Below are 18478 nucleotides of genomic sequence, written 5' to 3' on the forward strand. Positions count from 1 at the left end.
AACAAATATGTACTGTTAGAGATTGCAGAGACAGAAGATGCAGAGGAATATTTCATCTCTAAATCCTCTAATGTGTTTGTTCCCCTGTAATAATCCAGTATTAAATGACTGTTTGCTGGTGTTAAATAAATAATGCTACTAACAATGATAGCAAAATTAAATCAATATCTATTCTATGCTAATTTAAGATACTCTTGCTCTGTATCATGTTGTCACTAGCTTTGGAACTCAATTTTTTAATAAGAAACTCCAAAAGCAATTCCTCTCAGAAATAATCAGAAAATACAATATGCACATGGAAAAGGAGATTTTAAATACAATTTGATGTTCATTGAGTAATGTTATTCTTTGTTCCGTTTCACATTCACTTCAGGAGAAAGAAGATTTCCATTTATCCTCTTTTATCCACTTGATATTTCACAGTGAAGGCAGAAATACAATTCTTAATCCTTTCACCATGTGATCCTCCTCCAGATTATTAGGGTAAATTCCTGGTCCCACTGAAGTTCATGTAAAGTGTGCCATTGATTTTGACAGAGCACAAAAGGTTTTCATTAAATGAGCTAAACACATTTTCTGTGTCAGACCAATATTTCACTAGATAGCAACGTGACAGCCTTGGTTAAAAGCAGTGTCTACATCCTTATTTGAGTTACTTCACAGCGTTCCAGCCAAGAAGAACAAGAGAGCACCAGAGTCAGCTTGGGAGAGATTTCAAGCTGCAGATCCAGGAATGCTTTTGGCTAAGGACTGATTGAGGAAATAAAAAAATCTGTCTATCTACTCTAATAAGACAACATCAAAATTTCTAAAGCATACTAGCTAAGTCTGATGCAAACACTGAAATGAAAACAAGACTTTGTATTAAAAATCCTAATTTTATCTATAAAATGAAAACTGAATCCCATATATAATTTAGATGTATGACCTACTGCTCTAGTGGGTGAGAAGTCCTGGAGGTCAGTGGGAATTATAGCAGTGTGAGGACTACAGGATCAAGTTATATACAATTATTATAAACTCACATGATGTTTATTTTAATGGTCTTGATCAGTAAGAATTCACTCAGTGTTCATTACAAGGTCATGTGTTTTCCTGTGAAATTTCACTATACCTCACCAAAAACAAGCTCAACAGCAGCTGAAATTTAGTGCTAAAGAGCATCCAATGCACACATGACAGAATCACTGAACAGAATCTGCATTCCTAGAAGTGTACTTACGCTGTCCACAGTGTGTTCCTGTGTATCCCTTCTGACAGAGGCAATGGTCATCACTGCAGCTGCCTCCATTCATGCACCGGATGTTACAGTGTTGGACTGGAAAGGAAAAAAGATTTTCTTCAGTTAAATCAAACCAGTCAGAAACACTTTACTGTTTGCTAAAGGATTTTACTTTCTTTATGGATTGATTCTGTGAACCAGAAAGCATTAGAAGTCAAGAATGCACATTTTAGGACAGATACTTAAAATGGCACTACACTACATAGATTTACAGTTCCTGAGGAATATAGGACATGGTGCAAGAATTCGATGCATTTAAATGAAGTCAAAAGCATTTCATAAAAGCATAAACCCTCAACATTTCTTTCCTAGTTTACAATTATGAGAAAAAGCCTTCAATAAAGGGAAAGTACTAAACTTCTGGCAGACAGCACCATTAAAAAGGGAGTCTTATCATCTGGGAAGTGGGGGAGGGAAGTATTAAAGTGAAGCATATAAGGAAGCTCCTGAAGACAGCCCGGTTCTGCCAACATATGCAGCACCAGAAGCTGACCTGGCCAAGCAGGACTTCTTGCATAAAAAGGAGAAAAAAACAGTGATTTCTTCCTGTACTCCAACTGCGGGCTCACCCCACCAGCAGAGCTGCTGTGCTTGGGAGCTGCAGAGGTCACAGACAGCACTTGCCCAGAGACAACAACCTCCCCCTCCCAAGGGCAGAGGCAGGGGAGCAGCAGCACACTCTCCTCAGCTGCAGCCCCACCACTCATAATGGTTAACAGGCAGCTTAATCCCCATGCCAGTAAAACATAATGTCTCTGACGTATTTTTCTAGCAATAAGGGCAAATAGATTTCTTAACTAGATGTTGGGAGCAACTAGAAGTATGTCAGGCTCTTCATCAGGCATAGAGAAGTGGGCAGGTCTCCCAACAAAGCAAAGTCCTTACAGGTCCTGCTGTCCAACACAGCTGTGAACTGGGGCCTGCACTCCAGTAAGCAGCTGGGAAATGGTTTTCCTCTTAACAGGAACCACATGAAACGCTCCTCCCCAGATAGAATTACAGGCTGATCAGCATTTCAGTAGATTGTGATGGAGCACTGGATACCTACACCATGATGTCTGAAATGCTCAGGACTGAAAAATGGAAATTGCATGTCCCGTCAGAGCCTGCAGCTAACAGGTGCCATGCCAAACACTGAATTTTTCATCTCACACAAAACCTTTAGGCATCATTTGGCTTTTAACAGTTCAGAAGTATGTGAATAGATTTTTTTTAAACTTTCAAGTAGAAATAATAATTTTACTGTATTGTCTTCTGTAACAATAAGAATCCATGAAACAGAAGTAAAATATACAACTGGAGAAAGAATTTAAAGCAATCTAGCATTTAAAATACTAGTAACCCTAATTCTTCAATTATAAAAGAAAAAACTGTGTATTACATTTCTTATTTGTCTAATAGTTATTATACATCTTTGTTCTGCTTTGGATGTACTTTTGAAGTACTTCAGTACTTCAAGCAACAAAAGAATACTAACACTCCTCAATAAAAAGTAAAATTGTCTGCAAATATAGAGTGAATATCTGGTGAAGATTTTTGGACAATGTCCTAAGTAGGTCAGAAAAAGGTGTATAGTTACTTTAAAATGTGTAGTCCAACCCAGCTTTATACAATCTTAGAAAAACAGAGGGGACTACAAAAAGCATAGGAAATGATATCATCTGTCAAGCAGGGAAGGAACTTAAAAACCACAAACTGATTTCAATTAAAGCAAGCTATGCCAAGAGCTAATTTCCATTCCCACATGAAGACCAAAGCCATTTAAGTAGTTTGAACTACATTTGAGATAAAAAGGTTAACAGTAGCTTAAATGATGGTTTGCATATTATCTGTTGATGTATAAATAAAGTATATTTCTTCATTTTGGGATACACACACAAACTTTCCATAACTTGTCTTACTGCTTCTTAAAATAACTTTTCCAAGGTAAAATACTTCTTCCTCCTTCTAAAACTAAAATCACGGGAGACTGCTGGGACACCCAGCCATCCTTGCTAAAATGAGCCATTTAAATCTGTGAGCTTTCTCGCCTAGGCAAGAGGATCACTGACATACAGTCAGTGAACTAATTACTTATTTTCTGCCCTCTTTTGTGGGAATGTTGAAAAGAATACTTCCAAAATCATGCAGACTATTCTGTAATATTATCCTTCCAGAAGTTTACAGAAACACATTCAAAGGCTGTCTGGAGCTCAGATGATGATTTTAAAAATGCATTTTTGAAAACTAGCATATTAATGCAGGTCCAGGTTCTCTTTTCTCAGCTATATCAACAATTCCATTAATGTCAGTGGAGATATTCCGGTAAATTAAACAACCTGTTCCAAGATACCACACTGACAGAGATTCAAAGAAAAAGCAGAGGAATTACCATAAGGCTGGTAAAGCAATGCATATACCTTTGCCTTATCTTGGCACGCACAGGAAATGTTAACATTAACAAATGGTTGCTTTTAATCAATTATTGTTCTTTTTCACATCCAATTTGTAAACAGTCTGCACTGTAAATGTCTGAAGTCAAAACAGGAACAACTGCAGGAACGCAACTTTATAAACCTGCAAAAGAGCCAGCAAGACCATACATATCCACACGGGCTTTGCGTGTGGGCGATAGTTGTGTTTTTTATCAAAGTGCTGCCCTCTTAAGCATAACAGTCCCTGACTATTTAAATAAATACCCAGCAAAACTGAGTAAAGACTTCATCACACCCAGAGCACAACCACAACCGCTCATGAAACAGGAGCTCACCAAGCAGACGAAAGGTAGCGCACGTGCTGTGTACTCCTCGATCCCAGAGTCAGGAAGGAGAGGCGGAGGGTCCGCGGTGCTGGGGGGGAGCAGCGGAGCCCCCGGCCCAGCCCGGCCCAGCCCAGCCCAGCCCAGCCCAGCCCAGCCCAGCCCCGGGCGGAGGGCGCGGCGGGGCCCCGCGGGCACGGCCCGGCTCCGCTCCGTGCCCTGCCGAGGAAACGCTCGTATGTGGCCCCGGCCGTGCATGACGCAGGGCTTCGCCTGCCAGGAGCTGTAAACAAGGAATGACGGCCTCATCGCATCCCAGATGCTCAGCGTGCTTTCTCTGTCGAGTGGCTGACTGAGGAGAGATGGCAGCTAGCGGGAACAGGAGCCTGCTGCCGCACAGCCTGCACACGGCATGGACAAAACCCGCAGTACCCTCAAAAACTCTGGGACATTCCAAGTGCAAGACCTTACAGCTCCCCTCCTTCAGGGACAGCCCCATCAGCAAATGCCTTCTCTGTTTCAGCCAGCCAAAACCATTCTGACCATAGAAGCAAAACCAGGGGCTCAGCTCAGAGACAGACCCGACCCATGACCCTGGGGGTAGCATGACTCCTTCTTCCTTGTTTGCCTCCCACTCCTGCAGGGGCACAGCAGCAGCTCTGACATGGAGCAGGGTCACACAGCATGAATGGAGCACCAAGAAGGGCCAGGCTGCAGCACCAACACACACAGGAGCAGCAGTGAAGCTGCTGCCAGGCAGAGCACAGAGCACAGGACATCTCACAGCACAGTGTTGCACATCTCCACACAGTGCACCTGCAGCAGCAGAGCACCCTCACATCACCACACCTGAGTGTCAGAGCACCCTCACATCACCACACCTGCAGTGTCAGAGCACCCTCACATCACCACACCTGCAGTGCCAGAGCATCCTCACATCACCACACCTGCAGCATCAGAGCACCCTCACATCACCACACCTGCAGCGTCAGAGCACCCTCACATCACCCACACCTGCAGTATCAGAGCACCCTCACATCACCCACACCTGCAGTGTCAGAGCACCCTCACATCACCCACACCTGCAGTGTCAGAGCACCCTCACATCACCACACCTGCAGTATCAGAGCACCCTCACATCACCCACACCTGCAGTGTCAGAGCACCCTCACATCACCACACCTGCAGTATCAGAGCACCCTCACATCACCCACACCTGCAGTGTCAGAGCACCCTCACATCACCCACACCTGCAGTGTCAGAGCACCCTCACATCACCACACCTGCAGTATCAGAGCACCCTCACATCACCCACACCTGCAGTGTCAGAGCACCCTCACATCACCACACCTGCAGTGTCAGAGCACCCTCACATCACCCACACCTGCAGTGTCAGAGCACCCTCACATCACCCACACCTGCAGCATCAGAGCACCCTCACATCACCACACCTGCAGTGGCAGCAAGGTCTCCACACTCGGCAATCTTATCTCCAAGCCTGCTGTAAGCACACCCAAAAATTCGCTCATTACGCAGAAATAACCACTACTCAGCCAGAAGTTTACTGATGTCACTAAAATCTCTGTTGAGAAAACCACTGGTTGACCTTTTCAACCACAAATCAGATTCCTAAAGCTGACTCCTAACCAGAAAAGTCCCAGCAACTGACCTGCATAAGAATCAACTTGGAGGCTTTGTCTTGCTCCCAAATCCACATGCTTTCCAATCTGCATTAAATATTTTATTTTGACAGACAACCAGAGTGTAAGAGTCACTGTCAATTCAGTTTCTGCCTATGGATGTACCTGCTAGAAAATCCATGCCCATCACCGATTCTTAAAGTACTAAAGACACACATAGCTTAAAATATCCAAAGCATACATCTATCAGAAGCTATACATTTAATTCTGATAAGTCATGGCATTCTTTCTCATATTTGCTATTCTTATTCTGCATGTGACAAACACATATCATTTACATTTGATTTTTAATTATTTAAATTAGATTTTTTCTTATTTTTAAAACATATAATTAAAATAAGGTTTAATGAATACATATTCTGACAAAATATTAACTGTTGCCAAAGGTAGTTGACAGTAACCATTTGATGTCAAACAGTATTTTTTTTACGTTTACTTGGTTTTCTAATTGCAGATCTAAGTCATTGGGTCTATTGTGTAAATGCATATTCATGGGTTTTGTCTGCAGTGCCAACAGCACAAATGATTTACATAAAGTATGTTCTGCAAGTAGTAATGATGTGTTAAATTATAAAAAATATTACACAAGAGTGCACAGAAGCTGTGGAGTCTTTTCTCTCTACAACTTACTAGACACTTCTGCTTTTAGAATTGGTATATTTTAATAAATAAAGGGGATGTAACCACATACACAAAATGTTTCTCCCATTAGTGCAGAAATTGAACAAGATATAAACCATATATATTTTAAGCCAACTGCTAAGTCTATATGTAAAGTGTTAATACTTATACTGTATAAAGAAAATCAACTCTTAAAAGCAGGCAAGCGTATGCAGCAATGTAAGGAAAATAATGTCAGCACTGATTAAAGCTTATGATTAGTACAAAATTCATACTTAAAAGAAGTAATCGTGAACAAGCAAATTAGCTAGAGGCTTTAGAAGCTGCTTGATTAAACACTCCAGTAAATTCCTGCACCCATTTGTCTGTGCTACTCCAGTGAAGGCTAAAACTATGGAGATCAGTGGTAAAATATTTCAGAGAAAGAATACAAGAAGAACTGAAAACTTTATTTTTCTTTTGATTCTTGACTCATAAACTACTTCAGTTGGGCCAAAGAAATAAATTAGGGAAGGCCCACTTGTTCCTGCCAAAGGTGCCAAAACGTGTAACAGATACAGGGATGTACCTCTCCTTCTGTGCCTTGAAGGGGACTTGGGAGAAGGTCACCCCTTCCTTTACTGGCTTACAGGACCAGGGCACATGCACCTGGTAAGACAGTAGCTGCAAACCCAAGCAGGAACACACCATCACACACACTTGTGCAGCATTTTGCACCCTTCCCTCCCTCCAGTACTCTCTGGGAATTCCATGGCTCCACATCTTCCTCATGCTGTCCTCTCCCTAACACACATCACAGGAGCATGAGATGGGTTCAACTACAAAGAACAATATTTACCATTTTAGTACATGCCATTCCATTACATTCTGCAGTTGTTAACGTTTTTCCACTGTTATTGCATAAAAAGGATGCTAAAACCACAAACTGAAATTGTCAGCTATGTGGGAAAACTCTTATCAACCAGGAAAGCAAAAAAAATGGCAAAGTAAAAAATACAGAAGCAAAGCAGACCACACACTGGGTCTCAAAAGATATTTAGAACTAAAAGAATGACCACGTTGCATAATTATTACAGACCACAGCTGAGTGCATCCCCCACTGACTTCTGCTAATATGTTGTTCAGATAGTTACAGGCATTTGTGGGAACCCAAAATTCTCCAAAATTCTCCCCCAAAATTCTTTCCATAAACTTCACATGTCATTAAAAAATCTAAATCTTCTACATTCTAAGAGACAAGAACCACATTCAAATGAGAATACAGAGTACTTTACAGTTGGCATCTCAGATATGACTCCTACTCTATATCAAACACTCAGCTCATGTTTACCCATTGAGTTCTCTGTTCACTGAATGAATTTAATTTTACTTATTTTTCCCTGGCTCTGGGGAACCTTCCTTGAAAACTTGAAATACAAACATTTCTAGGAAAAGTCCTCTCTCTGAGAAGTTTCATTTTCAAAGCATCTTTGTTTTTCTGATGAAAAGCTGTTCCACTTAAAAATCTTGAGCAACTCTGTACCTCTAGTACCTACAGAAGTGTCACCTGAAGAAAGTCGGCAGTATTAGATTCAGAAGATATGTACTGAGCCTGGCAAGGAAATGCTCTAAAGCTTGTAATCCTAGGTATTGACATACAGCATACATAGTGTCTGGTTTATAACCCTTGAAATTTGAAGGAAATTCCAAAGCATGTCAAGTTCAGCCAATTGTCAAGAGCTGTCTCTCTAGCATTACAACTTTTGTCGTATACATGCTCATGTCTACCAGTGAACAGAGATAAAGCATTTTCCAGAAAACAAGGAAGACTGGAATTAGTGTTACAAAGTGGCAAATGAAAATGGCTTCCAATAAGATTAATTTTGGTTTGATTTTTGGTTTGATTTGGCAAAAAAATGTGTCTCCAATAGCCAGTCTCTGAGTCATTCTTCAGTTTCATCACAGAAAGCTACACTTCCCTTCCTGTGGTAAAAGTACGTCTGGTGACTCAGAGGTTATTTGTCTTAAATACTGACCACTGAACTATTTTACATACCTTAGTAGCTTCACAGACTCAAAAGAGCAATATCAGAGACACAGAAGAAATACTTACTTGATTTTGAACCACAGGAGGGGGCTATCTGACCATTTGGGCATGTGCACATGTTTGGTCTAGAGCAAAATCCATCCCCACAGGAATGTCTGCAGATTGCTATTAAGAAAACATAAATGCCTTTAAAATATGTCTCAAAAACCTCAAACACATAAAAAAACACCTGACAGAAAATTCAGTACCATAACATAAATACCCACATACTCATTAAATCATGTACAACAGATCCCAAAAAAGTTCCTCCTGTTCATCTGCATCTTTACAGGGGGCAGCTAAGACCTAGACCTTCACCATCTGCTATGAAAAGGTCTGGGAACATGCCACAGCTCACACTAGATATGGGGAGAATTCCTTGGAAAAGTGAAATTTGCCCATTTTACCAGACCTTCTTGGAGGAAGGATGACACTGAGGCAGCAAGATAATGCTGCCTTTATTTCTGCACCATCCACAAACCTCTGGAGAGAGTCTTGTCAGCCTTGGGCAAACTGCCTTTAGGAGTTACTTCTGGCACACTGTTCTACTACACATGAATATGCATATAGCACTATGATGCATGCATATATTTATATCCCTACATATACATTTCAGGGATATGGTCCAAAGAGGCAGAGAAAATGCACTTGCTGGCCTGATGCTGTTGCCTCTTTCTTTTAACTTAAGTGGATTAACATGTTCCACTCATTCCCAAGAGTTTACACACCCCTAGGAACCCTTTACCACAGACTTAAACAGAACATGTGGATGAGATTAATCTTTTGTTAAATACTGGTATCACATCACTGTGTTGTAGCCCACGAAACTTTGTATATTAGCTTAATATATTTTAAATGGTAAAGCAATCATGTACAGCTGCTATTGAACACATACAGAAACACATTTCAGTTCTGATATACAATTAAAACCACCCTGAGACATAGAAGGACAAAGATAAACATCAGTCATAACACGTAACTACATTAACTTACGGACTATGCATTGGTTTCCACCAGGTAATGTTTTCCATCCAGGGCAGCAGTAGGGGTTGTAACGTGATCCACACACATTTGGTCTGGGAAAAAAAAAAAAAAAAAAAAAAGGATAAGGATGAATTGTTATTTTTCCTCAGAAATATGTTTTAAAAGTAGAGGCATACAACAGAAAAGGTAAATCACTGCAATATACATTTCAATTGTTAAATTTCAAAGTGTTGTATGTTTTTAGCCTGTAGTTGTTGGGGGTTTTAGGTAACATACACGTTTATAAATTAAAGATTAAATTACAAGCACAAAATCAAATCAGTAACATCTGAACAACAGGAATCGAAAGGGGAACCCTTGTCCCACAACACTCTATATCTGAAGAAGTAACCATCCAGGTTTTTTGAGCCAAACTCACACTGAAATAAAAAATGAGGGATCCCATCCAGCATCACTAATAAGCACAAATTAAATCTAGTGCTCTTTGAGTGATAATTTTTAATCTTCCTGTTGCTTTCTCTTCTTTACTCTAAAGCACTATTAGTTTTGTCCGTGAACAAAACTACATAAGTATGAGTGAAACATAACAACAAGAACATCAGCCAAATAAATGAGTCAAATTATGTTAATTCTTCATTAGGAAAAATTACTTGCTACCAAAAATAATCAAGGATGGGAGTGCATGTAGTGACAGGGTCCTATGAAATGAGTAGGAGGGGCATACTGCCCTCTTTAAAAGATGTATCCACAGGATTTTTTCATTCCAACCCATTCCTCCCATCCACCTTTACCCTGTCAAATAATTTTATTACTGGAGTTTACAATGAAAGCTGACAGGACATGACACTATTCCTATCATGATTTTATTGATAAAAATAGAAAAGTTGAAATTATTCTATGTCCTTCATACAAAATAGATATTTTTAATCTATCTTGTCCTATTTATTTAATGCATCTATCCATGTAAATAAAGCTAGTATGAATACTTTCAAAAATGGGAACATGTGCCTTCTTTTGTTTTACACTTAATAATATTAGCAGAGGAAAAGTTTACAACCTCTATTAACGTTGTGAGCAATTACTCAAAAAATTTATGCAGCTAGAACCAACTAGAAACTTCCTAGGAATTGCTATATTAAAATATTGTATACAGATTAGAGACAGATTGAAATGTTTACTGTTTTAGGAAGGGTTCTCTACTATTATTTTGTTCTTGGTCCTTCAGAAAGTTCTTCATTGCTGGTATTGCAATGTCTGAGTAAACAATAGTTACTTTATATGGTAAGGCAACTTAAGACAAACAATCTTAATATATACAAACATTTCTTTATGCACATTTTCTAATTAATGAAAGTTATATACTGTATTTATTTAGGGATATGCATTACTAATGCAATTTCAAGTATTCTGAGTACACCCATTTCAGTGACACCTATTCTTTCCAACCATAGTGAGAAACTACTTTAGTCAAAGCAAGCACTACCATTGCCTTCCATTGGTTCTGGGTAATTACAAAGTAGTAACTGAGGTGAGTGTGAGCAACACAACTGGACTTGTTGCAAGGTCCTTTTCCCTTCCTGCAACTGGTGCTACAGAGTCAAAGTCTTGTTCATTTAATGTCAATGTATTCAGTTTTAGTAATGTCAGCTACTTCCCTACAGGGCTATAACCATGTAACTTTCCTGGAGTTCCCTGTTCATCAATGCCAAATGTTGCTCCACAATCATCTGCCAAGTAAGACTGGCAAGCAGACAAGTGAGATTGCTTTTCACCTTCTCCAGTCAGAAGAAATAATGGAACTTATTAAGACAGATAGAATGGGTTTGTTTCTACCTGTTACAACCTACGGGCGTAAACCACCCATTTCCGATTCCAGCTGGTGAGGATCTATGGAAGGGTGGCCATAAAGTGATGTTTATGTGCTCTGTCAAATTTCAGTCTCAGCAAGTATGTGGCTTTGGGGACCATCTGGTCCACGTTAAGAGTCAGGAGCAGATTTCTGTGTCACAGAGAAACCTGGTTTTAAAAATCTTTTTCCAAAATGGGACTCCAAAAAAACTAGATGTGCCAGCAACCATGAAGTCAGAGACCCTGAGAGCCTTGAAGCTGTCCACAGGGTAGGCTAAGGTGTATACCCAGGAGACTCCAACTCTAGTGTAGCATGCTTAGCTTAAGGAAAAAAAAAAAAAAGTCATCAAAATGTACTTCCATGGAACAGTTTGAGCCTGACAAGTGCATTTTCCAGTGGAACACTTTTTAGTCAGAAAGCCACTGTCTAGCTTATAAAAGAAACCTATATTAAAGTCTGTATGCTGCTTCTTTGAGACAGAGGAAGTGTTCTTAAATCGTACATATTTGTAAAATGACTTTGAAAATAATTACATAATTTTGAAGGTTAAATTCATTGATATTTATGAGGTGATCAGACACTATAGCAATAAATCCTCATAAATAAATAAAGTATTCAAGGCAATAATAAATAATTACCTCATGTAAAATCATGGAAACCATCAATCAAATTGTAAAGGCACTATCCTGGCACTTTAAACAGTTACCTACTTTGTGTTAAATAGAGAATATTTTCCTGCTGATATATAAGCAATGAATGCTAAAGAAGTGTTTTATATTCTTATAAAACTGTTTTCCTGAACAGCACTAGAAACAGTATTCCATTATAAAATCTGATTTGTAATGATAAAATAAGCAAAAACTTATCTATACACCCTCAAACCACCTACAGCACCTTCCTTTCACTCCAAAGCCCAGAGAAGGAATAGAGACTCTCAGAACAAAGCTGTTACCATTGCAACTTAAAAAACAAACAAACAAACAAACAAAAAACAACAAACAAGTGACTCTAAAATAAAATTAAAGACTTAGCAAACTCAAAAAGTATAAATGGATTTCTGTAATGGTATGGAGCTGAGAGACAGAGTGGCTGATACCCAGATTTTCATCAAGGATGTCCAAAGTAAACAAGATATTATGTCTTTGATTAATGATACGCAAGTAGAAATTCAGTAGCAAAGTGAGTTGAATTGTCAAAAGACATTAGACGTGAGTCATCAACTAGGAAAATCTTGGAACAACAGAGAGGAAAAGGTTCATCTGGAAATTGTGATAACTAAACTAGAGAGTGATAGGCTTGCATAGATAGATATAGATATAGATATAGATATAGATATAGATATAGATATAGATATAGATATAGATATAGATATAGATATAGATATAGATATAGATATAGAGATATAGATATAGATATAGATATAGATAGATACAGATATAGATGGATACAGGTTTGCATAGCACCTGCATGCACCGAACTAGAAGATATTCTTCCTCAGAAGCCCCAGGGGCCCCACACCCCACGAAGTGAAGCCGTGCCGGTCCTGCCCCGGCGGGTGGGGACTGAGCCGGGCAGAGCTGCGGCTCCTTGGGATGGACACGGGCGGTCCTGCCCGGCCAGGCGGGGATGCAGCTCAGCCTCCTGCTGCCACAGCCTCGCAAATAAAACAGCCTCTGCTGTCTCCACGGGGCAATACAGATGGCACCCACGGAAAGGACAGACTGGGCTGTTCCTCCCGTGCTTCCAGAGCCCTGGCTCAGCAGGGATGTGTGGCTGCCCGGCTACCCTACCTCCAGGCGCTGCGGGTGGGTACAGAGGTAAAATAAAGAGAAGCAAATCATGCTGAGCTTGGCAGAATCTTCTTATCAGCTAAAACCAGGCAGCGAGGGTAGGTGACAGCCCGAGAAGCGAGGGAGCCCTGTGTGCAGCCGGCAGCAGCGAGGAGCCAGCGGGGGATGGCAGGGACTGGGATTGTCCTCCCCGGGTCCCGGTCGGACCCCGCGCTGCAGCCTGTCAGAGGGAAGGGCCAACTCTCCACATCCCCACTCTGCCCTGCCTGTGACCCTCGAGGAAATTACAGCCCTCTCCGGAAGAAAGCATTGCCCATTTGCAACTCCCATGGGAGGAAGAGTTTCTGGCACTGCTGTGAGCGAGGCTTCAGGCAGAAATTTTGTCAGCAGCGCTGCCATGCACCGGCCAACGCTGGCGTAATCCGCGCTGAATCAAACCCAAAGCACGGGTCTCAAATAAATTAGACAGAGACCAGACAGAGTGGGCAGAGATCAGCTGAGAGAGCAAGAGAAACAGCTGACCAGCAGTTCGAGAGCTGGGATGCAGGGATACCGGGAAGGGTTTCTCATCACTCCCTCAACTCGTTTTTATTCGCCCTAGGAAAACACACGGGGATTCTTCCTTGCAAGAAAACTTTTCATTAACAACTTCTATTAACTAGTTGGCTGCAATATAGCACATGACCCAGTTTTCTGGCAGAAAAATACAATTTAAAGCAATATCATCAGCCAATGGTTTCTTAGAGGAAGCTTTGCCCATTTTTCTTCTTATATGGGTAATTCTGGTAGCTGCTAAAACTGTACCCAGAACTATTTGCTGATCATTTCCACATAAAATTGGAGTGTTGTTTCCATGCTTGCACTGGGGAGTTAAAAAGAATGACAAAATATGCCTGAAAAAAAGGGAGGCTGGTCTTAAAAATGTGCTTGTTAAGGCTCCAGAATGTGATGATGAATAGTTTTTGCTAGTAGGTTTCAAGAGACACAAAATTAGATCTATACTTTTTGCTATAAACCAGCTTTATGTACCTACCTAAACTTCTCAGTGTCTCAGAATAAATACTAAATGCACAGATTGGCACAGCACTGCTGACTCCACTGGAGTTTCACTCAGCTTTCCCACAGAATCAAGAACTTCCATTGCCAGATATAGTCCAAACTTCAGTGGGCACAGCTATGAGCAACCTGATTTAAGTTCACCCTGCTCTGAGTGGGGGTTGGACCACATGGCCTTCCAAGATCCCTCCTCACTTAAATGCCAGAAGCCAAGTATGCATAAATTAGAGGTCGGCATCTAAAGCACCTCCTTTAGCTGTGCTGTCACCAACCCCCTCCTCCAAGGAGCAGCAAGCCAAGCAGGACTGGGAAAGGAAGATCTGGTTCCTAGTGGGATGCAGCAGTAACAGCTCCAGGACATGACAGGAACAACCCTGACACACCACAGCGCATCAAGCCCCAAGGAAGAAGGCTGGTTATGCTCTGAACTCACTACTTTCAACAAGTACACTCACAAATTGAAAAAACTGTGCATCAGACAGAGCCAAAAACACAGGTCTGCATCTAGCATGCATAAGACTCATTTCCAGGTACCACAAATAGTTTAAACAGGGATTTCTTTTCTATTGTTTAGCTAAATATTACAAAAATGAGACAATTTTATCACTGTGCCCCTATTAACCATTCAGTGAAGATCACTAAGAACTCCTGAAGCTATTTACTTCAATCATATAAAAGGAAAACCTACAAAACTATGCTAGACTCTGGAACAAACACAACATTTAGTTTCTAAAGTATAAGAACGCACTTTTAAGCAAAATATGTTTTTTACATACGAAGGATTGCATCTGATGTACTCATTTTTACACTGCAACAAGCAAGGCTGTGCCATGCAGAGAGCATAATATGATAACTATTTCTCACTCTGACAGTAAGGATACCGCTGTCCCAGAATCCTGGCTCAGTTCAACTAAAAAAATAACATGCTGAGCAGCTCTATGGGTGTCTTTGGCTCTGTCCTATGTGCAAGTCAAGAGTTCAAAATGACATGCAAGTTTCCTGCAGCAACACTGAACACTTTTCTAACCCTAACCCCCATCACACTGTGACAGCTAAATACAGCAATCCACCAACAGCACTGATATTAAGAGAATTCTTCTGCACTTGCTCTGAAAATCCAACCCTGTCTTTTGCAGGGACACGCTCATCTAACCTGACAGCCAGGCATTGTTCTCATTCATAGCCAGGGACAGACGCGTTTCTGGCATGTATTCCTTCATTGTTCCACTTGAGAATGGCAACGGGTCCAGCTCAAAACCCATCTACATGGCTGTATAAGACAGATAAAGTACATCACCACAAGAAGTTATCTGCCAGGCCAGACAAGTGCAGCAGATAAACAGGAAAGATCCATCAGGTACTTTCTTAAAACACACACACAAAAAACCAAACTAAAAAGATATATTCAGAGAACAAGAAGTCTTTTCTATCTGGTAGCACTAAAAACATGCCATGGGAAATGGATGTAACTGTGGGCTAAGGCAATGTGTAGCTGTCCAGATGTCACTTCCAAGAGGGGAGCAAGGAGAGATCATTTCACACCTCCAGGTCTACTCCCTACACTTGTACCCACTAATGGTTACTGAGGAGGCAAACCTCTAACAGTTTCCCAAGGAAAGCACCCAGGGAGCTCAGGATTTCCACCAGCCCCTGCCCAAGCTGAACAGCAGCACAAGGACTGGTATGGGACATGCTGGCCACACAAACCCAAGGCCAGCCAGGCCCTTGCTTAGGCTTCCCTGGAGGCTGCAGCTTGTGCTGGTGCCACCAACCACAGAGGACACCCAATCCTTTAGGGAATCTCCTGTACCTGACACCTGCATCAATACTCTCAGAGAATGCCTTAGGTGTTTGGCAATGCTGCTAATTTGTGTATTAAGTGCTCTCCCTTAGGCTACTGAAGATTTATTCTAGGTAAGTTATCAGTATTTCTCCTCCTCCCTTCGCTACACACTATTCTTCCCTTTGTCTCTCTCCTTGCTGGGACAGGGACTCCACATTTTCAAAAGGCCAGTTACCTGCACATCTGCCATAAGGAAACGGGAAAACCCTGTTGATACAGATCCCACTGTTGTAGTTCAGCTTGTCTCTAGCAGACACTGGTAATTTACTCTGTACACAGGGAAGAGAAAAAGATGGAATATCAGTGGAAAAAACAAAGAAGAAAAGAGAAAGGAAAATAATGTTCCTGAAAGGAAACAAATTTTAGTTTGAAACCTCAGCTGAACATCACTGGATATTCTGATGTCCTCCAGCAAAATATGAGAGGGAAGCTTGAAAAAGAGGATGAAAATGATTAAGACTGTAGACAAAAGAACTGTGGCTTTCATTTGGTATTTCTGAGGCTATAATGGTCATGAATCATTTCATAAAATGAGAAGTAGAAAGGAAAACAACAGATTCTCCAGCAAGTCAACATTGAAAATATTTTTCCAGATAAAAGTTAGACCTCCTTCATACTTCAGTGAATATCTATAAGCTAAACCAGAAGGCAGAGGTTTTAATTTAACAGACCATATTTTATGTCCCAGTGTACCTTCCAAAGAAGAGCCTGACCTTACTGAACTGTCACAAAAAACCAAATTATTGTCCTCATGCCTCTGTCTGCACACCAGTCTTAGCACGAATGAGGCTCTTCAGTAGGTCTGAAACGCTTTTAAAAAGATTAAATAAATAAAACTAGGTGGGAAAGTCAGATTGGATGAGAAAACCAAAGGAGACATGTAAGATAGAAAAGCTACAACTATATTTCCCAGCACAGTGCAATGGTTAATCAGAAACACTCCAGGCCACAATTGGTCCATTCTACAAAAATATTTACTGAGTCTGGGGAGCAAGACCAAAGTGATAGACATGCCTCTATATCCTCTTCATGTTTAGGGTTCAGCAGGGAAATGAAGAAGAAGAATGAGATGGGAGTCACTCCCATTGCAAAACAAAATTTAATGATTCATTTCTTACTATTTTTCATATGTGCATATTCAAAGATCTCAAGGTTTTAAAATCTTGGTTAAGTAGATATGGCCTCCTATTACACAGTCTCTATCACATTTCTACCAAGAAGAAATTTTCCTAGTGATCCATCCCAGGTTACTCAGTCCATGAACATATTTGAAGTGACCCTTGTCAAAAACTGCGTTGAAGTTCATATGATAAACATTCAAGTTAGCAGGATGGAAGAGGAATGACAAAGACAGTCCTAAGTGAGCAGCAATGCTGAGCAACACACCACAGGAAAGGAAAATAAACATACAGGGAAACAGAAGCTGTAATCTTATTTGATAAGGACGACAGTGAGGCTGATAGATGGACTGTTCTGTCAAGCTCTGACTCAGAGATCCTCCCTTTGCTCCCATATCAGCTGAGAGCAGCCCTATCCTTACTTCAAGTCTGCATCCTCAAGCCCAGCACAGCCCCAAAGGTTCTGACACTGGTGTGAAGCTGCACACAGAGCAGAACTCACCCAGTGACCAAGGCAAACAGACCCAGGTGATACAGAATGTGATGGACAACTTGTGGAACCACCACTGAACACAAAATGTATCCTGCACTGGCTAACAACAGGGGAGAAGTCTACTTTCAGAAAACTTAAGTAGGGTCTTGATTGAGGAAAGTACAGCTATGCCTAGCCAGAGTTTCTTCTGTCTTCTTAAAGCAATTCTTTCAGGAAACCTGCACTGCAAACTGCAAATTACTGCACCCTGCTCCAACAAGACACACTTTCTGCAGCTGCTGTTCTTCCCCCAGCCCTTTATGCCTCCAGTTTCTAAAGACAGTACACCCCCATCAACAAAAGTTCAATTAAACACTAGCAAACTGAGATCAGGAAGTCTCTAGAAAGACACCACCACACATAAGATTAGACAACTGCATAACGAGTCCACAGAAGAAAATTATTACCTGGGACACAAAGAAAGAAACCAAGAACTATCCATGACATCTCTTGTGCTCTGACTAAGGGCTGTGGGATTAATCTGTTTCTAACCTGCCAAGCAGTTAAGGACTCCTCAGGGTGTACCTTCCTCCAGTGGGACACAAAAGTGACAATCCTGATGTGAAGCACACCAACCCCACCACAGGCCAGCTGTGACTGGTCCTTGCATCTGGGGCAGTGTATAAGGCCAGCCTGGTACAGCCAAGAGCTAAGCAGACAAAAATGAATAAATAGATAAATCAGGGGGGAAAGGAAAATAATTACATCCAGTCTTGCCTTCCCAATGTTCAACATGTCACCTTGGCACAGTGGTGCTGGTTCACAGGAAATCTGCTTCATCTTAGTGTCCCAGGCTGATTTTACATTTCCAAAACCATCTTGTTTTATACAGTACATCAAGAGTGCTGCTGCACTGTTTATTGTAGCCTTTTTCCTCTGCTTTTTCTATTTATGACCTGCT

At 41.1% G+C, this 18478-nt stretch overlaps 1 protein-coding gene across 6 annotated transcripts in view; it reads right to left on the bottom strand.

The window, feature by feature from the left end:
- Nucleotides 1-18478, bottom strand: part of FBN1 (fibrillin 1) — a 153389-nt gene that overhangs the window by 125931 nt on the left and 8980 nt on the right. For all 6 annotated transcript variants that reach the window (XM_033070192.2, XM_033070194.1, XM_033070191.1 and 3 more), the window contains exons 3-5: nucleotides 9399-9481; nucleotides 8433-8531; nucleotides 1223-1318 (exon numbers count right to left, since the gene is read on the bottom strand). In XM_033070192.2, the coding sequence (XP_032926083.1) occupies nucleotides 1223-1318; nucleotides 8433-8531; nucleotides 9399-9481 (278 nt within the window). The remainder of the gene's footprint in view (nucleotides 1-1222; nucleotides 1319-8432; nucleotides 8532-9398; nucleotides 9482-18478) is intronic.

Source organism: Catharus ustulatus, chromosome 12 (assembly GCF_009819885.2).
Source record: "Catharus ustulatus isolate bCatUst1 chromosome 12, bCatUst1.pri.v2, whole genome shotgun sequence".
NCBI lineage: Eukaryota > Metazoa > Chordata > Aves > Passeriformes > Turdidae > Catharus > Catharus ustulatus.